Source organism: Leguminivora glycinivorella, chromosome 14 (assembly GCF_023078275.1).
Source record: "Leguminivora glycinivorella isolate SPB_JAAS2020 chromosome 14, LegGlyc_1.1, whole genome shotgun sequence".
Lineage (NCBI taxonomy): Eukaryota > Metazoa > Arthropoda > Insecta > Lepidoptera > Tortricidae > Leguminivora > Leguminivora glycinivorella.
The window spans coordinates 12,075,472-12,096,813 of record NC_062984.1 but is presented as its reverse complement, the minus strand read 5'-3'; the positions used below and the strand labels follow the sequence as shown (position 1 = coordinate 12,096,813).

The following is a 21,342-nucleotide window of genomic DNA, read 5'->3' as shown; positions in this document are numbered from 1 at the left end:
ATTCTTCTTCAACACTAACATTTGTAGTGTTTCCGCTACTGATTTATGACCGAAGCTGAGCTTGAAACGCAAATATGCAACAAATCAACGGATCGAGAATTCAAGGAATGCTTTCTCGTTTTGTACAATTTAATTTTGCTGCAGATTCTATTAATGTTACTACTTACTTGGGAGGGAAATAATTTGAAGAAGTAGTTATTTACATTACGTACAGGGTGTATTTTGATAGTGAGTCAGTGAGGGCAGCTTCCCAAACCCATGCTCACCTGCTAATCCTGCTATGTCCAAATGATCTTAGAAGGTCCTTCGATTTTAAATGAATGAAGATTCGCATTTAGAAATTTTGGATTAAACATATAGCGAGAACAAGGTCATAAGTTATGAACTTTTTTCTTTTATTTTTTCCATGTATGTACTTACTTTGTTTTATGCTAATCGATTCCATTATTTGCTAGTATTTATCAATAGTTCTACAACAGTGTACTAAAATGCCACCACCAAAACAACAATTTATTAATAGGTATTTTTATTTTACATTGTATTTAAAACTAGCCACAACAAACAATATTCAATCTGCGCCTTATGGTTTTATGACACATTACCCTTTTCCCGTACCTGTATTTTGTCAAAGTTTCCCGAAGAATGAAGCTGTCAAAGCTCACAAAGCCGTGGCAAAAAGGAAGGAAAACTAACGTAGTGAAACATGGCCAGCCCCGGTCGGGAACTCGCACCGCATACTAAATATCCTATAGAATAAATCTGATACAATTGTACTGAATAAACATACAGAAACAAACATTTTGAATAAAAGTTGATACACACGTTTATTAGCGTGCATAAAATGTGCATTCTATTCTGTTATTGAATCAGTGTGATAAAAATACAGTTTTAGTTTAAATAAACGTAACTAAACTCTTCGTTGCTTTATTTTACCTGTATTTGATATACCTAATTTTTATATAGATGTTTATTTAGATCACCTGAAATAATTTAAGGGTTTACTATAAATATGTTATCCTTTACTAAAGGCACCATTATTTCCCAGTCGATTTCGGTGATATTTTTAGTGTTATTTAGTACATAATATATACATACCAGTATGCGTAGCCGAATGCACAAACGCTCACGAAAAGCTCACGATAATATCTCTTTCATAGCTATCTGTCTCTATCGCTCTTGCGTATTGGCGCGACAGAGCCAGGCTACATTTCTGCGGCGTTTCGGTGGCGTATCGCGTCGCAGAAATGCCGAGGCCAGCAGCTAGCCTGAGTTGCAATTTGCAATCTCCCGTACAAATTCATGCTTGAAGTTGTGCTTGTACATTTCTCTCCAGAACGTAACTCACGCCTCAGCCACGACATTGCGCGAGCTATATGTGGAAGCGAAAGGTCCGATCACTGTGACTCGCTCCAACCTATGGTTGTCGCTGTCACCGCTGCCGATCGTACAAAGTCGTGGCCGAGTCGTCAGATTAAAAGCAGGGTACGTAGCCGAATGGCACAAACGCTCATGAAACGCTCACGAAACGAAACGCTCGTAGATATCAATCTCTATTGCTCTTGCGTATTGGCGCGACAGAGCCAGACTACCTTTCGCGGCGTTTCGTTTTCGTTTCGCGTCGTAGAAATGCCATTCGGCTCCGGGGCCTGGCCTTTACAGACAAACTAACCGAGATGTGCAGTATTCATTGTTGCAGACGGTCGTGGAAGCGTGTCAGAAGAAGCGGCAGTGCAAGTTCCATACCAGTCCGAAAGCCTTCGGAGTGGACCCGTGCCCGGGGAGGAGGTTCGTCGAAGTGGCCTACAAATGCCGTCCTTGTAAGTCATATTAAATTTAATTAGATTGTACATAATGTTATATTTTACATGATACAAGATATATGTAAGCGACTGTAACATACTATGATAAACATAAGGGTCAGCAATTTTTTTGCCGTCATTCAGTAAAGTTCGATGTAAGAAAATACAGAATTTTCTTTAATTCGATTATGGAGTTATTTCTATTGCACTTCGTGAATGACTGGTAGTGCCCTCATTTTATGGACTTTTCTTATATATGTTAAATTGTATGATATCATATTAGTTCCAACGACCTCCGCTAGCATTAATGGCGCAATTTTATTAGTCGATAACTCGTTCGGTATACAGCATACGGGGAGTCCCCGCAGGCAATATAACAACCAATGAAAGTGGTGCAAATTGATTGGTCGTTATGCAGCATACGGGGACTCCCCGCAGGCGAGATAACAACCAATGAAAGTTACTATTACTATTTCATTTCCCGAATGCGGGCCCTGTGGCATGTGATCCAGAAATCTCTCGTACCCCGCATGCGGGCCCTGCCGACTAATGAATTTGCGCCATAATTTTGGACGTAAGATGACGTGTCATGTGTGACAATTAGCGTCACACACAATATTAAAAGTTAATTATAGAAATTAGTAAAATCGCGTGCATATCTCTTGGATCATGTAAAAAATATAACATCTTGTAAGTATATGTTTAAAATGTAGAGATCCATTTTATTTATATCAAAGCAAATTATTTAGGTTTTTTTTTATGTAACCATCAATAAATTTGTTACATAAAAACAGCAATGGAATATATTGTATAGACGAGAGAACAAAACGAACATAATGAAAAAACAGACTATTATGCGAGTAACGCTTATTTAATCTGAGATGTCATCATTACCAAGTGTAAATGGAATTCGGCGGGACACGTTGCCAGGCAGAGTGATGGCAGGTGGATCAATATGCTAACAGAATTGTGGTCGCTTTCGGATGTACTAAGCTGGCATCCGTTGGAACGTTGGGTGGACGACATTCGGAAAACTGCGGGATAAGTGGCGAACACGAAGGGAGGCATATGCTCAGCAGTGGACGATTCAAGGTGGAAATGATGATGATGATGATTTGTATCACTGAAAGTCATCTATTCTCCAAAAAATATACCCCATTTACAAAATTAAAAAAATTAAACCAAAAATCAAAACTGAAATAAATTACACATATGAAAGAAAAAGTGACCAAGGCCTCTAGTGCCTAAGGCTGGAATCGAACCAGCGTACTCTGCAATCGCGGCAGATGCCTATTTATCCGCTCGGCCACCCAGGTCACAGTTGCTGAGGTCGAAATTATCTCTCATATGAGGACTCGTAGGCTACGAGTCGTAGCGCCCTCTGACCATCCCTAGGGTAGAACGGTATGGTTCTTGCCCCCCATGTCTCTCTCATCATGTCATCTGCCGCGATTGCAGAGTACGCTGGTTCGATTCCCTCAGGCACTAGAGACCTTGGTCACTTTTTCTTTCATATGTGTAATTTATTTCGGTTTTAATTTATATATATAGTGGTGTGACTACTTTAAGATAGCAGAAGATGAAATATTTTCATTAGGTACATTATAATTTGACTTGTGTTACTTAGAATTAACCAAAAATCTTTCGAATTCGTAAAAAAAAAATTGTGATTTATATTGAATAAATACAGACTATTATTACCTCTTTATTAATTTGGCGAACTAACAAAATCCATTTTCAGAACCGCAATAAATGTAGTGTAATAATAAATTCATATTTTATTTCATATTCAATACCATCTAATACATTTCTGTGCGAATACATAAATAAATAAACTCGATTAATTTCCATTTGCTTTATTTATCTGAATAAAAATAATGTTTGTTCCAGACGAGTTTCGCAGTAAAGTTGGTTGCGAGAATGACGTTTTGCATCTCAGTTGCAATCCGCACTCAAGAGTAGCGATTTACTCCGCTCAGTACGGGCGCACCGAGTATGACTCCATACAGTGTCCGCAGCCAAGAGGAATGAAGGAGGAAAGTAAGTCTTTACTGACTTCATTTGTTTTAGCCCAGAGTTAAAAAAAAATAAGCGGCTTACTCACCTTCACGTTTATTTAAGTTGCAAAAAGCTCGATATGTTCCGATCCATTTTCAGAGAGTAACGACCGTTAGCGGGGCTCACTCGGCGGGTGCGCGCTGTGTACTTTTTGAAAAAGAACGTCGATATAGGGTGAATACATGCGAGCGTTTTTTGACTTAATTATATATACGTGAGTAAACCGCTGTATAGTCGAGTCTCACGGGAGTTTTATAGTAGTTGATAGTAATAAGAATCGTAGTGTAAGATATGATCAGCTGACACCATGCATATTTCCAAGATTGTCATCAGCTAGACGCGCCTCACACTTTCTGATTCTCTAAAAATACAAATGTCCCACTAGTAACTCATTAGAATATGGAGAAGTAGAAAATTATCAAAATGTATTGGACATAGAAGTTAAACTTGGTGACAAACAATGTAAATGCCTACCTAAGCTATACAAAGTGGCTGTTTGTTCGATGTTACAAACTCAAACTCAAAACTCAACGTGTACTTATATTACTTATGAATTGTTGATTGTTGATTACATTGATATTATCACAAAGTACATAAACTAACTGTCAGAGAAATGTATTGATGTTACTGTTGTTGTACACTAGAATAGTTGAGAGTTACTTTATAACTGTCGCAGGGAAATGGCCAAAACAGAGATTTCATCAAATCACTAAGCGATATGATCAAATCACGCAGGATGTCAAAATGGCGAATCCATTTTATCATTTCTCTAAAAAAATTCAGTCATTGGACTAAATCCCTTACTCTGTTTAGTGAAATCACAAAATCGACCAATAGACACGCCACGTTTCGTCATTTCACTAGATTTGTTTAGGGATTTGGTAAAATCCCTGAACCACGTTAGTAAGTTGACGAAACGAGCTTATTAAGACAACCAGTTTTATCATTTCGCTAATCAAGTTCAGTGAAAAGACAAAATGTTTTAATAAATATGAAAATAATTTAAAATGAAACATTTTTAGCTTTGTTTCTACACTTATTCTATTTTTTTTTCTTATTTATAGAAAACCAAAAACTCTTAAAAACGGATTCAATTTTACCATTTCACTAATCTAGTTAAGGATTCAATCAAATCAAGTGACAAAGGCAAGGGTCTAATAAATCTAATTGAATATATTAGATTCTTGGCTTTGTCATTTCACAAAACCGGTTCAGACATTTGATCAAATCACCAGTTGAGACTTTATCATTTCCCTAAATTTGTTTAGGGAAATGTTAAAACTAGTTGACTTTTTGAGTTCGTTTCGTCAATTCACTGTCGTGGTTCAGGGATTTTATCAAATCCCTAAACACATATAGTGAAATGACTAAACGTTGCGTGTCTATTGGCCGATTTTGTGATCTCACTAAATGGAGTCAGGGATTTAGTCAAATGACTGAAATTTTCTAGAGAAATGATGAAATGGATTCGCCATTTTGACATCCTGCGTGATTTGATCAAATCCCTCAGAGATTTGATCAAATCTCTGTTTTGGCCATTTCCCTGCGACATAACTACGAAACTAAGTAAGAATTCTGTATTCCTATATTTTATATAGTTTCTGGTTTTATGTTGCCATAAAAAAATTAAAAAATTAAAAACGTAATTTTTGACAAACTCTCGATTTAACCTGTATGACAATGGTGTTTATAAGACACTCGGCGTTAACAAATTAAAAAAACTGAAATCTATTCAATTACCATGACTATTATACAGATCAGACCATTTAGCACAACTTGACTTGTCGCGCGCGAGTCCATACATCATCAAGCGCGACTTCAAGTATGGACTCGCGCGCGACAAGGCAAGTTGTGCTAGAGAGGCAGACTCTTTAGCACAACTGGTCTTGTCGCGCGCGAGTCCATACATCAAGCGCGACTTCAAGTATGGACTCGCGCGCGAGAAGGCAAGTTGTGCTAGAGGGTCAGATACTACATATATATTGTAAAAGAAGGAAAATAATATAGTTAAAATATTATTTATATAACCCGATACTTTACAGTACATTATGGCCATTTATAGTAAGACATAGACACATAAATGGTTGACTGGTAGAGAATGCCTTTTGGCATTAAGTCCGCCATTTGTACATGTTTCCTTAGTTGTGCAATAAAGTTTAATTAAATAAAAAAATAAAAAAGTGCAGGTTTGAGTTTGAGTGCAGGAGCAATAAAACAGACTTGTTTGTCCTCTAAAAATATTTTAACAAATATAAACATCTGCCAACGAAATTAAATTTTTTCTAGTAAATAACATGAATGGAACGAATTCCTAAGACGAGGATGCAAGAAGTCCTGCCGTGACCCAAAAAAATTCAATTTTCCTATTTCATATTAAACCAAGTAAAAAATATCGTAAATGATTTCCTCGTTCTTAATTTATGCGAAATGATACTAAATAGGTAAGTCCGATATTTACTAAAGAAATTGTGTTTCCATCTCTCCCCATTTTAGGGGTGACATCCCCCGGCTTTCCCCCTAAGCTCCCTTTTCACGCTTACGATTTGATTTTGAAAGGGGTTTATTTCGGGTGATTTTTATTTTTCTTTTGATTTTCTTATACGCTTTGGCTTTGCTTTCAATGATTAGGCGAATGTAGTGCATAATATTTGCTATCGTATTTACTTATGGGCCCATTGTAACGTTAAATTTATTTAAGTTTCAAAGAGATTTTTATACGTGGCTTCAGCTTCGCGCACGGTTTTGGACGGAATAACTAATAATGAATAATCTCAAACTCGGACTAAAATCTAAGAAAGTTTTTATAGATTTGGTAAAGTAGGTGCGTAGTAGGTGTGTATAATAATTATTTATATGACTTTATTTATATTTGTGCTAAGATAAACTTCCTACTCAAGTAAATCTAATTATAGTCGCCATGGGGGATGTCTGAAAATTTTAAAATCGCCTGATATTTTTTCTGGTGATAGGAATAAGCATTTCTATTTACAGAAAAGAGTTACAGATTTTTTGGAAGCACCATACATTTTATAAAAATAAAAACGTGTTGCTCGACTGCGCGTACGACACACTTCGGCAGTTATGAGATTTGTCTTAGTCTTTAAAAAAATTCCATTTTGAATCTGTGCTGGCCATAGACACTGACAGTTTGTCAGCTTGACATTTTTCTCGGAGAATTTATAACCATATCTGGTGAACTATTTATTACTGTTTTCGACTCATTTTCTCTCCCTGGCCTCTGATTTTGCCTCCTTCTACGACTACCTTCGCTCTCGAACCCCGGACGTTGATTTTACTGGCTTAAAACGACGACCTTTGATATTAACCTCTGGACCTGATTCTGCTTGCATTAACGAAGACGTTTGCTTTTAAACACTGGACCTGATCCTGCTGAACTGTTTACGATCCGTTTTGCCTCCCTGACTTCTGATTTTGCTTGATATAAGGACGATCATCGCTTTTAAGTTCCGGACACTATTTGTTATAATGAATGCAAGTACATAAACACGATATAAGGATCCCAAAACATGCTTTATACCAACTTGTTCTAAAACCAACCAGAAAAACCCAGATTTAAAATTGTTCATATTAAGAAAGGAGCTGAAGGAAAGTTGGTGTCAATAGGTTGGCAGGAACTGCCCAACCAGAGTGCGATTTTGCTGTGAAGACCACCTGAGTGTAAGATACCGTGTCTTGTTTACCAACCTTAAAATGCAGTTACACGCTGGCAATAATATCATAAAAAAGAAAGCCTTAAATATCTGACACGGTGGCATTTTATAAAATGTGTATTTTTTGGATAGACCAATAGGAAAAATATGGTAAAATACATTTTTTATAATTTGCAATGTCCTATAATAAAATATAATTGATTTATTTTATTGTGTTGTTTTATTTTACTTGTGTGTGTCATGTGTGTCGAGTTACTGTCAAGTTACTATCAAATTCAGTCGGCTATGGCTTTCCATATTCTTCTATGGCCCTCCATACTGTTAAAGCATGATTAACAGCACTATAGTAGATTGTGTTACGAGGGAGCAAAATTGCATATTTATAGCGAGGATATAAATTGAATTGTGAACAAAGTGAAGTATTCTATATGTAATTGAATACTGAGTGTAGTGACTGGGATTCGAAAAGAAAGGGTTATTTTCTTCCCTGCACTGCGAGGAGGGTGCAAAGAGGCACTTTTCCTCTTTGCTATTAGGGACCAAAGTGATACTTTTCCCTTCAAGGACACATTTTTTACATGGTTACATAACATACCATTTTTTATGTTCATATAACATATCATTATATATAAATTTCCTAAAAGTTGATGTTAATATGTGTAGCAAATTTAATTCCACCTTGTGTCTTAACACTTGAATCCCTCACTACGCTCAGGATTAAATTTAAGAATACCTTGCTACACTCAAGATATATATCTCATTTTTCTCCCTTGTTGCACAATCTACTATTGCTACCATTTGACACTTTTTTTTTCATATCATATAAGCAAAATACTAAAATATGAATCAGGTCTGTTGTAAAAATATTATGCACTTAATCTACACAATTTTTTTATACATAATATTAAAATATGTTACAACATAAAAATGTTCTCATAGCAATATTATATAGGTATTAAGATTTATAAGATTGTAAGTATTAAGATTTTTAGTTATTAAGAACTATATTTGCAGTGCCCTTACAGGGTTCATAGCTGTGCTATACCTACTGAAATGTACCAACTTATGTACCTATGATAGCAATAAAGAATTACTGATTACTGATTATTACTTATGTGCAAACACTTTCCGTGGCGTTAATATTTTATACAGGCCAGACAGAGTTATTGAACAGAAAAGTGTCACTTAATTCCCTCCTAACAGGGCCGAAAAGTACCCTTTCTGAATGGGTGATGTGAAAAGCAGTAGGCGTCACACCGCAAACTCATTTCCTTTTTGAGCACTAACTACTTAAAGCAGACAATAAACCAACAATCTAAAGTTATTTGTTTAGGGCACAGGTCCTTCTCTAGTTCTCATCTGTAGGCAGGTGCGCTTATGAATCACTACTAGGAGTTAGCCTGTTTTCACATTACCCAATCCAATATCGGATGTCGGAAGGATTTCAATGGAAAAAATCCAAGACGACGCCTGTAATGTATGGGATATCGGTCCAACATCTGGTATTAGATCGAATAATGTGAAAACGTACTTATGGGTGCTAAAATGAGTAATAATGTTAATATAGATCAAGACAAATTTATGTTTATTACACTCTAATAACATGTAGTTGCACTTTTCAAAATTAATGGGATACACATTCTCTGTCCAAAATATCTCTGCATCTTTCATCAATTTCTTCTTCACAGGCATTGTGTTTGTCGCTGTTCCACATTTTGGCAAATTAGATGAACTAGCTCTTACAAAATCGCTAGTACCTATCCACGTTTTCCCAATTCAATGGGCTTAAAAATTGTAATCAGGTCCGGGGTTCAACGCAAAGGCCGTCGGCAGCAAGCAGGGCAAGCACACGTCTTCGTTAATGCAAGTAGAATCAGGTCCAGGGTTTAAAATCAAAGGTCGTCGTTTTAAGCCAGTAAAATCACGGTCCGGGGTTCGAGAGCGAAGGTAGTCGTAGAAGGAGGCAAAATCAGAGGCCAGGGAGAGAAAATGAGTCGAAAACAGTAATAAATAGTTCACCAGATATGGTTATGAATTCTCCGAGAAAAATGTCAAGCTGACAATCAACTGTCAGTGTCTGTGGCCAGCACAGATTCAAAATGGAATTTTTTAAAGACTAAGACAAATCTCATAACTGCCGAAGTGGGTCGTACGCGCAGTCGAGCAACACGTTTTTATTTTTATAAAATGTATGGTGCTTCCAAAAAATCTGTAACTTTTTTCTGTAAATAGAAATGCTTATTCCTATCACCAGAAAAAATATCAGGCGATTTTAAAATTTTCAGACATCCCCCATTGTTCACATTCTATTCTGTTATTGTCTGAATCTTGAAAATACTCCGTTGAATTTTGGGCAAATACCATAAATAATGAATTTTTTTTTATTTTTTTATTATAAATGGGCTTACTCTTGACCACAGACTAGCCAAAGGCAAAGACGTGGCCTACGATGGAGTGAGCTCGCCCAGAAGATGCCTGTTCACTCTTGATTTGAAGAGATTTAACAGCGATACAGTATTATTTTGCAGTTTCGTAGATTTGATGTCTTTGGTACAAATATTTTGAATACTTTTCTTCGTTTGTTATGATAAACGAAATATACCTATTAATTCCTATTTCATGAACTGTTTTTAATAGTTATTTTCACATTTTATTTTTTGACCCTTTCCGTGCCAGTGTATTAGGTACGTGCTAGAACCGTAGCCGATACATCGTATGTATAATAAGCAACTAAGCATGTTACGAATGAAATACTTAGTAGTAGGTATTTAGCGACAAGCGACTATGAGGAGTGACGGCCTGAATAGGCTACTTGACCCTTTTTTAAAGTTTTTCTTATATTATTACTTACTGTTCAAGTAACCGAAAAAAAATATCACTATATTTTATTGTGACCAAAACCGCAAAAAATATTTTTAAAGAACACTTTTACGTAATCAGGCAAAAACAACATCAGCCATGTCATCTATAGATTTTCTGTGAATGAAGTCATTCAGTGCGAAAACAACACTTTCTGACACTTTTAAGTACGAGGCATAAAGGTCACTATGTCAGTGATTGATTTAACATGAATTCTATGACGTCACTACACGGCCGACAGGGTTTTTGGAGGCAAAAATAAAAAAAAATTACCTACTCGCATTTTTAAATTAAAAATACTTAGTCATCGTACACATTTAATACCCAAAATCATTAAATATTGGGTTCTTATGTCAAATATTACAGAAGACAATCATTTCTTGTGCCAAATTAGATATGAGTCTAGTAGCCTATTGAACTTTAGATACAATTCCGATTGGATTGTCAAAAAATGATATTTATGAAATTTCCGATGTTTGGCTTTGTGCAAGCTCCCGCCAATCGCTACAAAATGAGTCCAGGGTAAGAACCCTGCCATCGTCAACATCGCTTAGGTTCCGAAGCGAGTAACTAGCTTACTCTTTTGCCCTTATGTAATTCCCTATTGGAGCGATAGAGAGAGCTAAGTACAATAGCAATCCGTTTCGCCATCGCATTTTTGGCCTGCCTCGGCCTCGGGTAATTTGTTATGCCCGTTCGTTCGGCATTTTCCCCACAATTGGCGTTTTATTTATTTTATTGAATATTCGAAGTTATTACGACCAATTGTTAAAGTTGGCAACAAATCAAATGTTTGGAAACTCAGCACATTTACATTATCTTCTTTTGCGTATAGGTTGTTTGCAAAACGAAAATCAGTTTATTGAAAACATCATGATGAAATTCTCGCATGAAAAAATTACTAGCAGAAATACAATATTATGTTCAGTTCAACATATTTAAATATGTGTACGTAATGTTCACCAAAAAATAATAAAATAACAATACCATGTTTATTTATAATTTATAATTATGTATTGTATAGCTTCGGTTCCGCGCTAGCCTCTCAATGGTCCGGAATACCTACCCAATATAATTATGGTTCCGTGATAGGAAAAACATTTAAAACACAAACTAGGAAATAAATAAAATTATTTTATTTTAGGCGGATTTGTTTTTAGGCGACTACTTTTTTATGGGATAGGAGGCAAACGAGCAGCGCCTGTAGCGATCACTGCCCCCCGAAACACCAGAAGTGTTGGAGGTGCATTGCCTTTAAGATGGGATATGGGATGGGATGGGGTATGTGATGGATATTTTTTTTTTCAATTGTCCCCGTCCTCGGGAACTCTCGGTACGATTCTCAGCTTGTCCAGGTGGACTTGGTCGCTTTTTGTTTTTAAATTAATGGTCATCTATTTTAGATTAATAATACACCAGTCAACACTTGATCGACTTGTTATGATGAACCTATTCCATGAAATAAAATATCTTTACTTATTTCTTTTTTCAATATTTAACTGTCAACCCTCCATCATACAATAAACAAATATTCTTTGTTTAGTTTTCGTAGATTCATATTGACAGATAATGATTGAACACAAACATCTACTTAGGGTCTATATTAATTCGCATAACTGAATACTCCTAATATGAATTGGCATACCGTTTATTACGCATAACGTTAAATACGCATATCATTATTTCGCATAACAGATTACGTATAATGCTAATGCGCATAATGTAAATTGGTATAACGATGAATTGGTATAAGTATAATAAGCATAACTTTGTTTCGTAGAATTATTAAATGGCATACAAGAAAATTATATTTTCACCACACTAACGGGTAAAGACTTACTTTGCTGTTCGAAAACAGATAGCAAATTTGCATTTTATCCACAAGATTGCAAAGTAATTTCATACAAATTTTATTTATTTAGTGAGGCTACTGGCCTGTTATTAAAATCACATGTCATGCAAATACTTCAAAAAGTCAGTGTCACAAATATTTAAGCGAGAGAGCAGAAATTATAAATAATAACATAATTTGAATACGTATAAACCAGAAGAAGCAGAAGCAGAGGCCTCTGCCAACTCCAACTGTCGCCGCATCAGGTAAGCCAACTAGCTCCATATGCAAGGTACGGCCTTACTTTTTTATCACACAATACAGTCCATTTTTAACATCTCCTGGCTTTAAGCCACACTATTTGATAGAATTTTACCTATAAATGATGATTTTGAATCATAAATATTGAAGAAATCGATGGATTTGATTTAGTTTGATGTTTTATAGTCAGTATTTTGTTCGTGTTGGGGTGGTGAAAAATGTTGTGGTTAATAATAATAATAAAAAAAAAAAAATGACGCTGTCAACGTCAGACGTGTTTTCGAAATTCTCTTCTATAATTTTTTACATTTTATGTTTACATGTTGCTTTTTAATCTTATTTATGTGGAAAATATTGCCCCGGACATGACATGATGCCATCACTAAATTGGGCTTGAAGCTGCAAAAGAAATAAGTTCAACATGTACATAGAACAAAAATGATTACGAGAAGTAAAACACGAGCTCTACAAGCGTCACCACGAGTAAACGCACGCCCACCATCCTCGCCCGCCTCGTCCGTCTCCTCGCAACCGCCGTCGAGTGACGAGTTCGCCACCGCGGCCGACACCAGCGAGTCGAGCGACGAGAGCGGGCCGCCGCCGCCGCCGCCACGACCACCTGCGCGACGAGGGCGGCCACCGCTGCCGGCACGCTTGGGGCCTGCGGGACATCCTGCCCCGCCCACGGCTCCCGCTGCCGGTGGTGTAGTGCGTCGCATGACATGGACTCGAGAAATAAACGAGAATGTCATGCGCGCCTATTACGGGGCCACAGAGGGGGGAACCCGGCTATCCGCGTACCGTTCGAGAATGCTGCCTCTGTTTCAGGCACTCGAGCCATCCACCACCGTATCGGAGCAGCGGCTATCGGATCAGGTGCGCGTCATTCAGCGGTCAAAGCGGTTGGATGACGCCACACTTGATCGGCTCCGCCAGGAGGCTCTCGCTACTCGCGCGGACCCTGCCTCGGGGCGGGATTTGCCCGCCATGTCGCCGGACCCGGTGCCCGAACCCGACCTGGCACCGGAGGCGCCGCGGGTTGATTCCGGAAACGACGGCGGGGACTTCGCGAGTCAGAGCGTGAGTGAGCCTGCCAATGAGCAACTGAGGAGGTCTTTGGAAGAGGCGATTACGCAGTATCGCTCCACAAGCAATCCTAGGCCACGATTACCACGTCTGCCCATGAATAGACGCAATCTAGCGCTAATAGGAGCCTTAAATGCTTTACTAGATCCATATATGCGGACTAGTAAAGATCTAGATGATACACACTCGATCATGTACTGCGGGGCCATCGCGGCGTGCCGTGTTGCTCGAGTCAAGTTTCCGGACGCTGACCGTGCAACTAGGACCGCCGAAGGTGTCCCTGCATGGCAAGTACGGATCGAACGTCGTATCAACTCGTTTAGGACTCTCATTGCAAAGCTGATCTGCTTCAGAGGGGGTAATAATCGCCCCCGAGTAATGCGCTTTGTGAACCAGGCGTTCGCGGGGACGGACATCAGGCCCCGCGACTATTTGGCCAATGTCACAGAGCGCATCGACTTCCTGAAGCAGAAAGTCTATGCATGGGCAAGCCGTATTCGCCGCTACAGAAAGCGTGTGGACCGATTCCAGCAGAATCGTCTTTTTCAAAGCGACCAAAGGAAGGTATACCGAAGGTGGGAGGAAACCGACCCTCGTGTGTCTGACGTGCGGCTGCCGGATGCTACTGCCATGTCTGATTTCTGGCGTAGCATCTGGTCGGTGCCCGTCGAACACACGGAGGGTGAGTGGATGACCGTTGTCGAACGCGAGTGCGAGAGCATCGAGCCTATGGGGGCTATCACCATCAGCCCCGACGACGTAAGTTGTGCTACCCGTACGGCCCAGAACTGGAAAAGTCCTGGACCGGACGGATTGCACAACTTCTGGCTAAAATGGTTTCGATGCTCGCACTCGCGTTTAGCAACGCAATTTCAACAAGCCCTCGATCTTGGTTCTCTCCCACCTTCCCTAACAACTGGTGTTACTTTCCTGCTCTATAAGTCCGGTAGTACCACGGAAGCAAAAAACTACAGACCCATCACGTGCTTGCCTACACTTTACAAGCTCCTTACATCCATTTTGAGAGCAAAAATTAACGCGCATATGTCGCTAACAACATTCTGGCTCCCGCTCAAAATGGATGTAGGGTTGGGTCCCGTGGTACTAAAGAGCTCCTCCTCATAGACATGACCATCTGCCAACAAGTTCGGCGGAACAAGGGGGCCATTTCGGCCGCTTGGATTGACTATAAGAAGGCCTATGATTCGGTGCCTCATTCATGGCTGAGAAGGGTATTGGAGCTGTATAAACTTGATGCAGCTTTAATATCCTTCCTGGCTGCATGTATGAGGCAGTGGACCACAGTCCTTCGTCAACCAGGAGGCAGGGATGGCCCCCCTGGCCCGCAGGACTTCATAAGGATTGAGCGAGGAATATTCCAGGGTGACAGTTTGAGTCCATTATGGTTCTGCCTAGCTCTGAATCCCCTCAGCACGCTGCTGAAGGATTCTGGGCTAGGTTGCCGGCTTCGGAGAGAGGGTGAAGTCATCTCTCACCTTCTGTACATGGACGATCTCAAACTATTTGCACCGAACACCCAAGACCTGATGGTGCTATTGAAAACCACAGAAGTTTTCAGTACCGCCATCAGAATGGAGTTTGGTGTCGATAAGTGTGCGGTCATGCATGTACAGCGGGGGGAGGTTGTAAATTCAGAAAATTTACAACTTTCTGAGACGATGTCGTTCAGATCTATCTCTGAATCAGAAACCTATAAGTACCTTGGTATGTCACAGTCGTTGGGTATTGAGGATGTTGGCATTAGACGGTCGGTGAAGGAGCGCTTTTTCAGTCGGCTGACAAAAGTCCTTAACAGTCTTTTGTCAGGAGGCAACAAAGTGCGCGCCTTTAACGCCTGGGTAATGCCTCTACTCACATACTCCTTTGGCATACTACGGTGGACCCAGACTGAGCTGGACGCCCTGGATCGGAGGGTCCGCTCACTGCTTACCACACACCGTATGTTACACCCGCGCTCGTCTGTTATGAGATTGTACATCCCACGGAAGTGCGGAGGTCGAGGCTTCCTAAACGCCAAAGATCTCCACAACCGTGAGGTGTACAATCTCAGGAATTACTTCCTTAACAACGAGTGCGGGATGCATCGTGATGTGGTGGCAGTGGACGGAAACCTCACGCCGCTCTCCTTGGCGAAAGAGAACTGGCGCAAACCTGTGGTACTAAATACTGCGGACCGCAAGGCGGTATGGGAGAGCAAGCAGCTACACGGGCGGTTCTACAAGGCCCTCACGGGACCCGATGTAGATCTGCTCGCATCGGTGAACTGGTTACGATTCGGGGACCTCTTCGGAGAAACCGAGGGTTTCGCCTGTGCAATTGCGGACGAAGTTATGATGACGAACAACTACCGGAAATATATCCTGAAGGACGGTACGGTCGACATTTGTCGGGCATGCCGCCGTCCCGGAGAGTCACTCAGGCATATTATTTCCGGTTGTTCTCATCTTGCTAACGGCGAGTACTTGCACAGACATAATCTCGTAGCCAGGATTATTCACCAGCAACTTGCTCTTCAATACGGCCTTGTGGACCGCGAAGTACCGTACTACAAGTACTTACCTGCGCCAGTTCTCGAAAATGGTCGTGCCACGCTCTATTGGGATCGATCTATTATCACTGACAGGACTATTGTAGCCAATAAGCCTGACATTGTGATAATAGATCGACTGCAACGCCGGGCAGTGCTCGTTGACATCACCATCCCCCATGATGAGAATCTCGTGAAAGCCGAGAAGGACAAGTCCAGTAAGTACCTAGACTTGGCTCACGAGATAACCGCCATGTGGGATGTTGAATCAACGATCATTGTTCCGATAGTCGTTTCAGCGAACGGTCTCATAGCGAAGAGTCTCGACCAACATCTTAAGAGACTCTCGCTAGGTGGCTGGATCAAGGGCCAGATGCAGAAGGCGGTGATCTTGGACACAGCGCGGATAGTTCGACGGTTCCTCTCTCTGCAGCCCTAACCACCGGCAGCTTGGGCCCTGCCCCGCTGCTGGCGGCACCCTAGGTTAGGTTTTTTATAATGTGTTTATATGTGTTTTATATTGTTTTGTAAGTGGTTTTGTATTTTACTTTTATACTCATATTATAAACAGCCTAGCCTAAGATTTGAAAGAAATAAAGAAAAATAATAATAATAATAAATGTTTTATTGCAGGCAAAAAAAACCCATACATGTCTTAAGAACTATCTATAAAACTATCTATAAACTAGCTAATATTAGTATTCCAAAATAATAATTCTATTATTATTTCCGATTCTCGTTCTGGTGAACAGATAGCCAATGCCTAAAAATATGACTATTTGGGTTCTCGCAGATTGTCTCTAAAATTTCGTTTTTGGAGTTCCTAATAGCTGTCCAAAATGAGGCAACTCTAGCTCTTAGGATCGCGAAAAAATCAGGTACTCTGGCCGTCGCAAACATGTCTGATGCACTGCAGTATCTAGGCTTTCTCATCAGGATACGATATGCATCATTATATTGTACCCTGATGCTACTGTATGCCCGTCTCGTGTACTTTGTCCACAGCTGACACGTATAAAAACTTTGGCAATATGCTTTAAAAAGCGATATTTTAACCTCATCTGAGCAACGACCAAATTTACGCGCCAGCATGTTACAACGAACGGACAGAGCCCTTCTTTCTCTCTCTATATCGTCGTCATCGTTTAAGGTCCCTGTCAGAATATGACCTAGATATTTGACCGATGTTGCAACCCGAACTGGTTGTCCATCCAAAAACACTGTGGGAATCCTGTCCGGACCCCTTCCACATCTAAAAACCAGTAATTCAGATTTGTTTACGTTATACAGCAATCCATGATTGGCGGCATATCGCTCACAAATCGCTAGTAGGTCACTGATACCATGAATCGAGGGACTCAGAAGCACCATATCGTCAGCATAGCTAAGGTTATTAAAACAAACATTACCTATGTGACAGCCTGTTCTGGCGCCTCTCAGCTCCTCGATCAGGCCATTGACATAGATGTTGAACAGGTCCGGAGAGGTTAGCCCTCCTTGTCGCACGCCACATTCTAACCTATAATCGTTAGATAGTACGTCTCCCCATCTTACATTGTTTGTTTGGTTCTCGTACCAAAATCTCAACAGACTCACGACATTTGATGCTACCCCAGACTCAAGCAGTTTTTTCCAAAGAAGGTTGTAATTAACCAGATCGAAAGCCCTGCTCAGGTCTAGGAAGCACGCGTACACCGATGTACCTCTTTGGGTGTAATAATTTACACAGTGCTTAAGCGCAAATATGGCGGAGTCTGTCGAGAGTTGGGGCCGAAAACCAAACTGTGCATCGCTTATTTTAACATTCTTCATCAGTTCGGGTTGCAACAATCTCTCAAGGATCTTACCTACAACAGTACCAAGAGATATTGGTCGGTAGTTTTTAAGGCTGGATAAATCACCCGTCTTGTTTTTAGGCACTGGCGTCACAACAGTACGCATTAAATCGTTAGGCAGGTAGGAGTACTTAATGCACATGTTAAAAAATACACAAAGTACGTTAAATATTTCATCCCCAGCATAGAGAATGTGCTCCACACTGAGACCATCAAAACCCGGCGATTTCCCATGTTTCATAGATCTCACTGTCTTAAGGATCTGTTTCGGGATGAATTTTAATTCTAAACTCCCATGGGGTTGATCAACAGTGTGGTGCGCATCACAAGATTCACATGCCGTGGGTAAGGGATCGGTTTTAAAGTGTTGAGCAAATAAATTGGCAATTTCAAAAGAATTTTGACACTTCTCTATATTGTTAGGTAGATTCGTTTTCGGATTTAGTTAAAACTCGGTGGCAAAGTTTAACGTGCTGTACGAAGGTTAAGGTGCCTTGAAACCCTCGCAACGCTCAAGATTCCACTTTTTGAACCACACTCTCTTTACACTCTATTTAATAATGCAAACATTGTAAAACATGGGAGAAATGGACCAGTTACATCTGCCCCCCACTCGAGATTTGCCCCACTGTACCTTACTTGCCCCTATTTTTTTCATGCTTAGTAAGCGAGACAGTATAAAATTAAACACTCAAAATCGAGCGCTCGAAATTGGAAAATCAGCCCCTGATTGATCCAATCGCTTGCTACATACAGTTAGTAAGTATGGCAATTCATTTTAGGATAATTAAAGTTATACGTAATAATAGTATGCAAATTTCAATTATGCAGATTCATTGTTATGCGAAATAAGAATTATGCATTTTTAATATTATGCTTATTCAATGTTATGAACAATTATGTTATGCCAAATCTGTTATGAGAATTCAAATTATGCGAATTAATGATAGGCGAAATAGAGGGCACCCATCTACTTAACTGCAAACTATCGGCAACGACATCATATTTTCTTCGCCCATCTTATTATATACTAATAGATGCGCCGACGACCGAAACCGACCAATCAGAACACTAGGTTTATTTCGACGCCATATTAGTTTATACTTTGTATAATATACAACTTGACACTTCCGTTTGGATAGACTATAGTATTGTAGGTTAACAAATAACTTACAATCTTGGTAGTAATGAAATAACTACAATTTACAGCGACATAATCTTTGAAGTTATTTTACAATAAACAGAACATTTAATTATATCGGTGTGCTGCGCCGTCAACCATCAGCGACATGCCTGCTCTGAGTGTTGCCAGCACATCCCCCTTTATTCAGACACATCACAATATCAAATGTTTGTTTTTGGCGGTACAATGAAGTTCATACTTTACTTTTCTTTCCCAGCATGCTTAGAGCCCTACGCGACAGAAACAGCGATGCGAGAGTGCCACGGGAAGAGGAGATGCGTGTTGTCCGCCGATAGCAACATGTTCGGCAAGCCCTGCAGAATGGGCAGCCGGACTTACCTCAAGGTCGTTTATACCTGCGGTAAGTAGATACTGCAGCTACTTAACCTATGTATAGTATATTTAAAGTGTTAAGATAAGTACCCTATTTTATTTTTCTGGTTTAGCCTATTGGTTGACTGGCCCGATGTACTTACCTTCATCCATTGTATTAAATAAACAAATAAAGTATTGTAGCAATAAATACTAAGTCTACTGTACTAATACATACAGACTTAAATCCACGCATATACTCATTTCTAAAAACGGTAAGCTAAGCACATATAAGTAATTGTAAAACATAACCTACTCCAAAATTAAAATAAAAAAAAACCCCGACCGCGACATTGTAGACCGATTTTCATAAAACACTCCCGATTAACTCAGCTTTCAGACATTCCCCGGGATGTCCCGAAGGGCGTCCTCTTTTGGGTAAGATACAATATCGCTCTAAATTCCAATCACTCGTATTAAAAAAAAAAAAGCTTTCACAAAAAAAAACGAAATCTAAAGTTATCTAAGTTTTTCCGTTCGGGAGCTACGATGCCACAGACAGACACACACACACAGACAGACAGACAAACTGACAGACAGACAGACAGACAAACTGACAGACAGACAGACAGACAGACAGACAGACACGTCAAACTTATAACACCCCGTCCTTTTTGCGTCGGGGGTTAAAAACCGCTCAGTTTCAGTAGCACGTTTAGCAATGCAGGGTTGAATTAAAACAACAAATAACAACTGAACTCGTATCCTAAAGTCGACTTCTACGATATCCACGGGAGAAAAGGGGGTGGTGAACTTTATAATTCGTCACTGCATTGGGGGATTAAAAAATAACACTTTAAAATAAAATTATCCTATAAACTTAAACAAAGGATACTATAGACTAGACAGCCAAATAATAATACCACTACCGAACGAGATGGTCACATACAAATTATAATAAGAGTGACAGAGAGCAAAATGTTATTTTTTGTCTTTGTCATAGTTTCACTTTTCCGCCGTTGCCACAAACGAGTTTGTGGCAAACAATAAGGACGTGACTTGTCAAGCTTACTATCCGCCCAAATTACGTAGGTTGTTTATGGTAAACTGTCAGCCATTTTTAAAGTGATTCTTAAATTCGGTCCATTATTCTATATCTGTCCCTTACGGGTGTACGCTTGCGTCAAGTCTATAGTATCCTTCGTCTGAGCCTATAAATTGTTCCACTCTTGAGCAAAGACCTCTTACCTAGACTTCCGATTCCAACCTTTTCAATTAACTGCAAGATCCGGCCAGTTGCTGAAAAATGCGTCCTGGGGGGTTACCATGACGTGCTAAAGCCGTTCAGTTTAGGTTGAGAGAGAGGGACGGAGCTACGTAACAGCTATAGCTGTGTCCCTTTCTCTCAACCTAAACTGAACGTCTTTAGTACGTCATGGTAACCCCCCTGGCCCCGTAGCCGTGAAACGCCGTAGACTTGCAGTCTGGCGTCAATACGCAAGAGCGATAGAGACAGATTGCATTTCTACAGCGTTTCGCGTCGCAGAAATGCCATTCGGCTATTCCGGGGCCAGGGGGCCGATTTTTGAGTCTCACTGTCACTAAAATACTGGTTGAAAACGGTGAATTATTGCCTATTATTTTCAGTGACAATTTTCTGAATTCGAACGCCGTGAGACTCAAAAATCGGCCCCCGGTCGCCGCGCCATTTCCTTTTAAGTGAAGTGAACCATAGTGGCTATTGTACTTTATAACGCTTTATTAATTATTTTTTCTACTCTCGTAGATACTTTAATTTGTAACTAGTGTTAAACTCGAAAATTGCGGAATGCTCCGTTCAAACTTCCACCCCCCCCATTTTTGGGAAGTGGGGGGTCAGAAATAGATACTAAAAGTAGC

At 39.9% G+C, this 21,342-nt stretch overlaps 1 protein-coding gene across 1 annotated transcript in view; it reads left to right on the top strand.

The window, feature by feature from the left end:
• Window positions 1-21,342, top strand: part of LOC125233205 (protein eva-1-like) — a 128,374-nt gene that overhangs the window by 66,226 nt on the left and 40,806 nt on the right. The window contains exons 4-6 of the mRNA XM_048139115.1: window positions 1,682-1,817; window positions 3,690-3,839; window positions 19,349-19,492. Coding sequence (XP_047995072.1) covers window positions 1,682-1,817; window positions 3,690-3,839; window positions 19,349-19,492 — 430 coding nt within the window. The remainder of the gene's footprint in view (window positions 1-1,681; window positions 1,818-3,689; window positions 3,840-19,348; window positions 19,493-21,342) is intronic.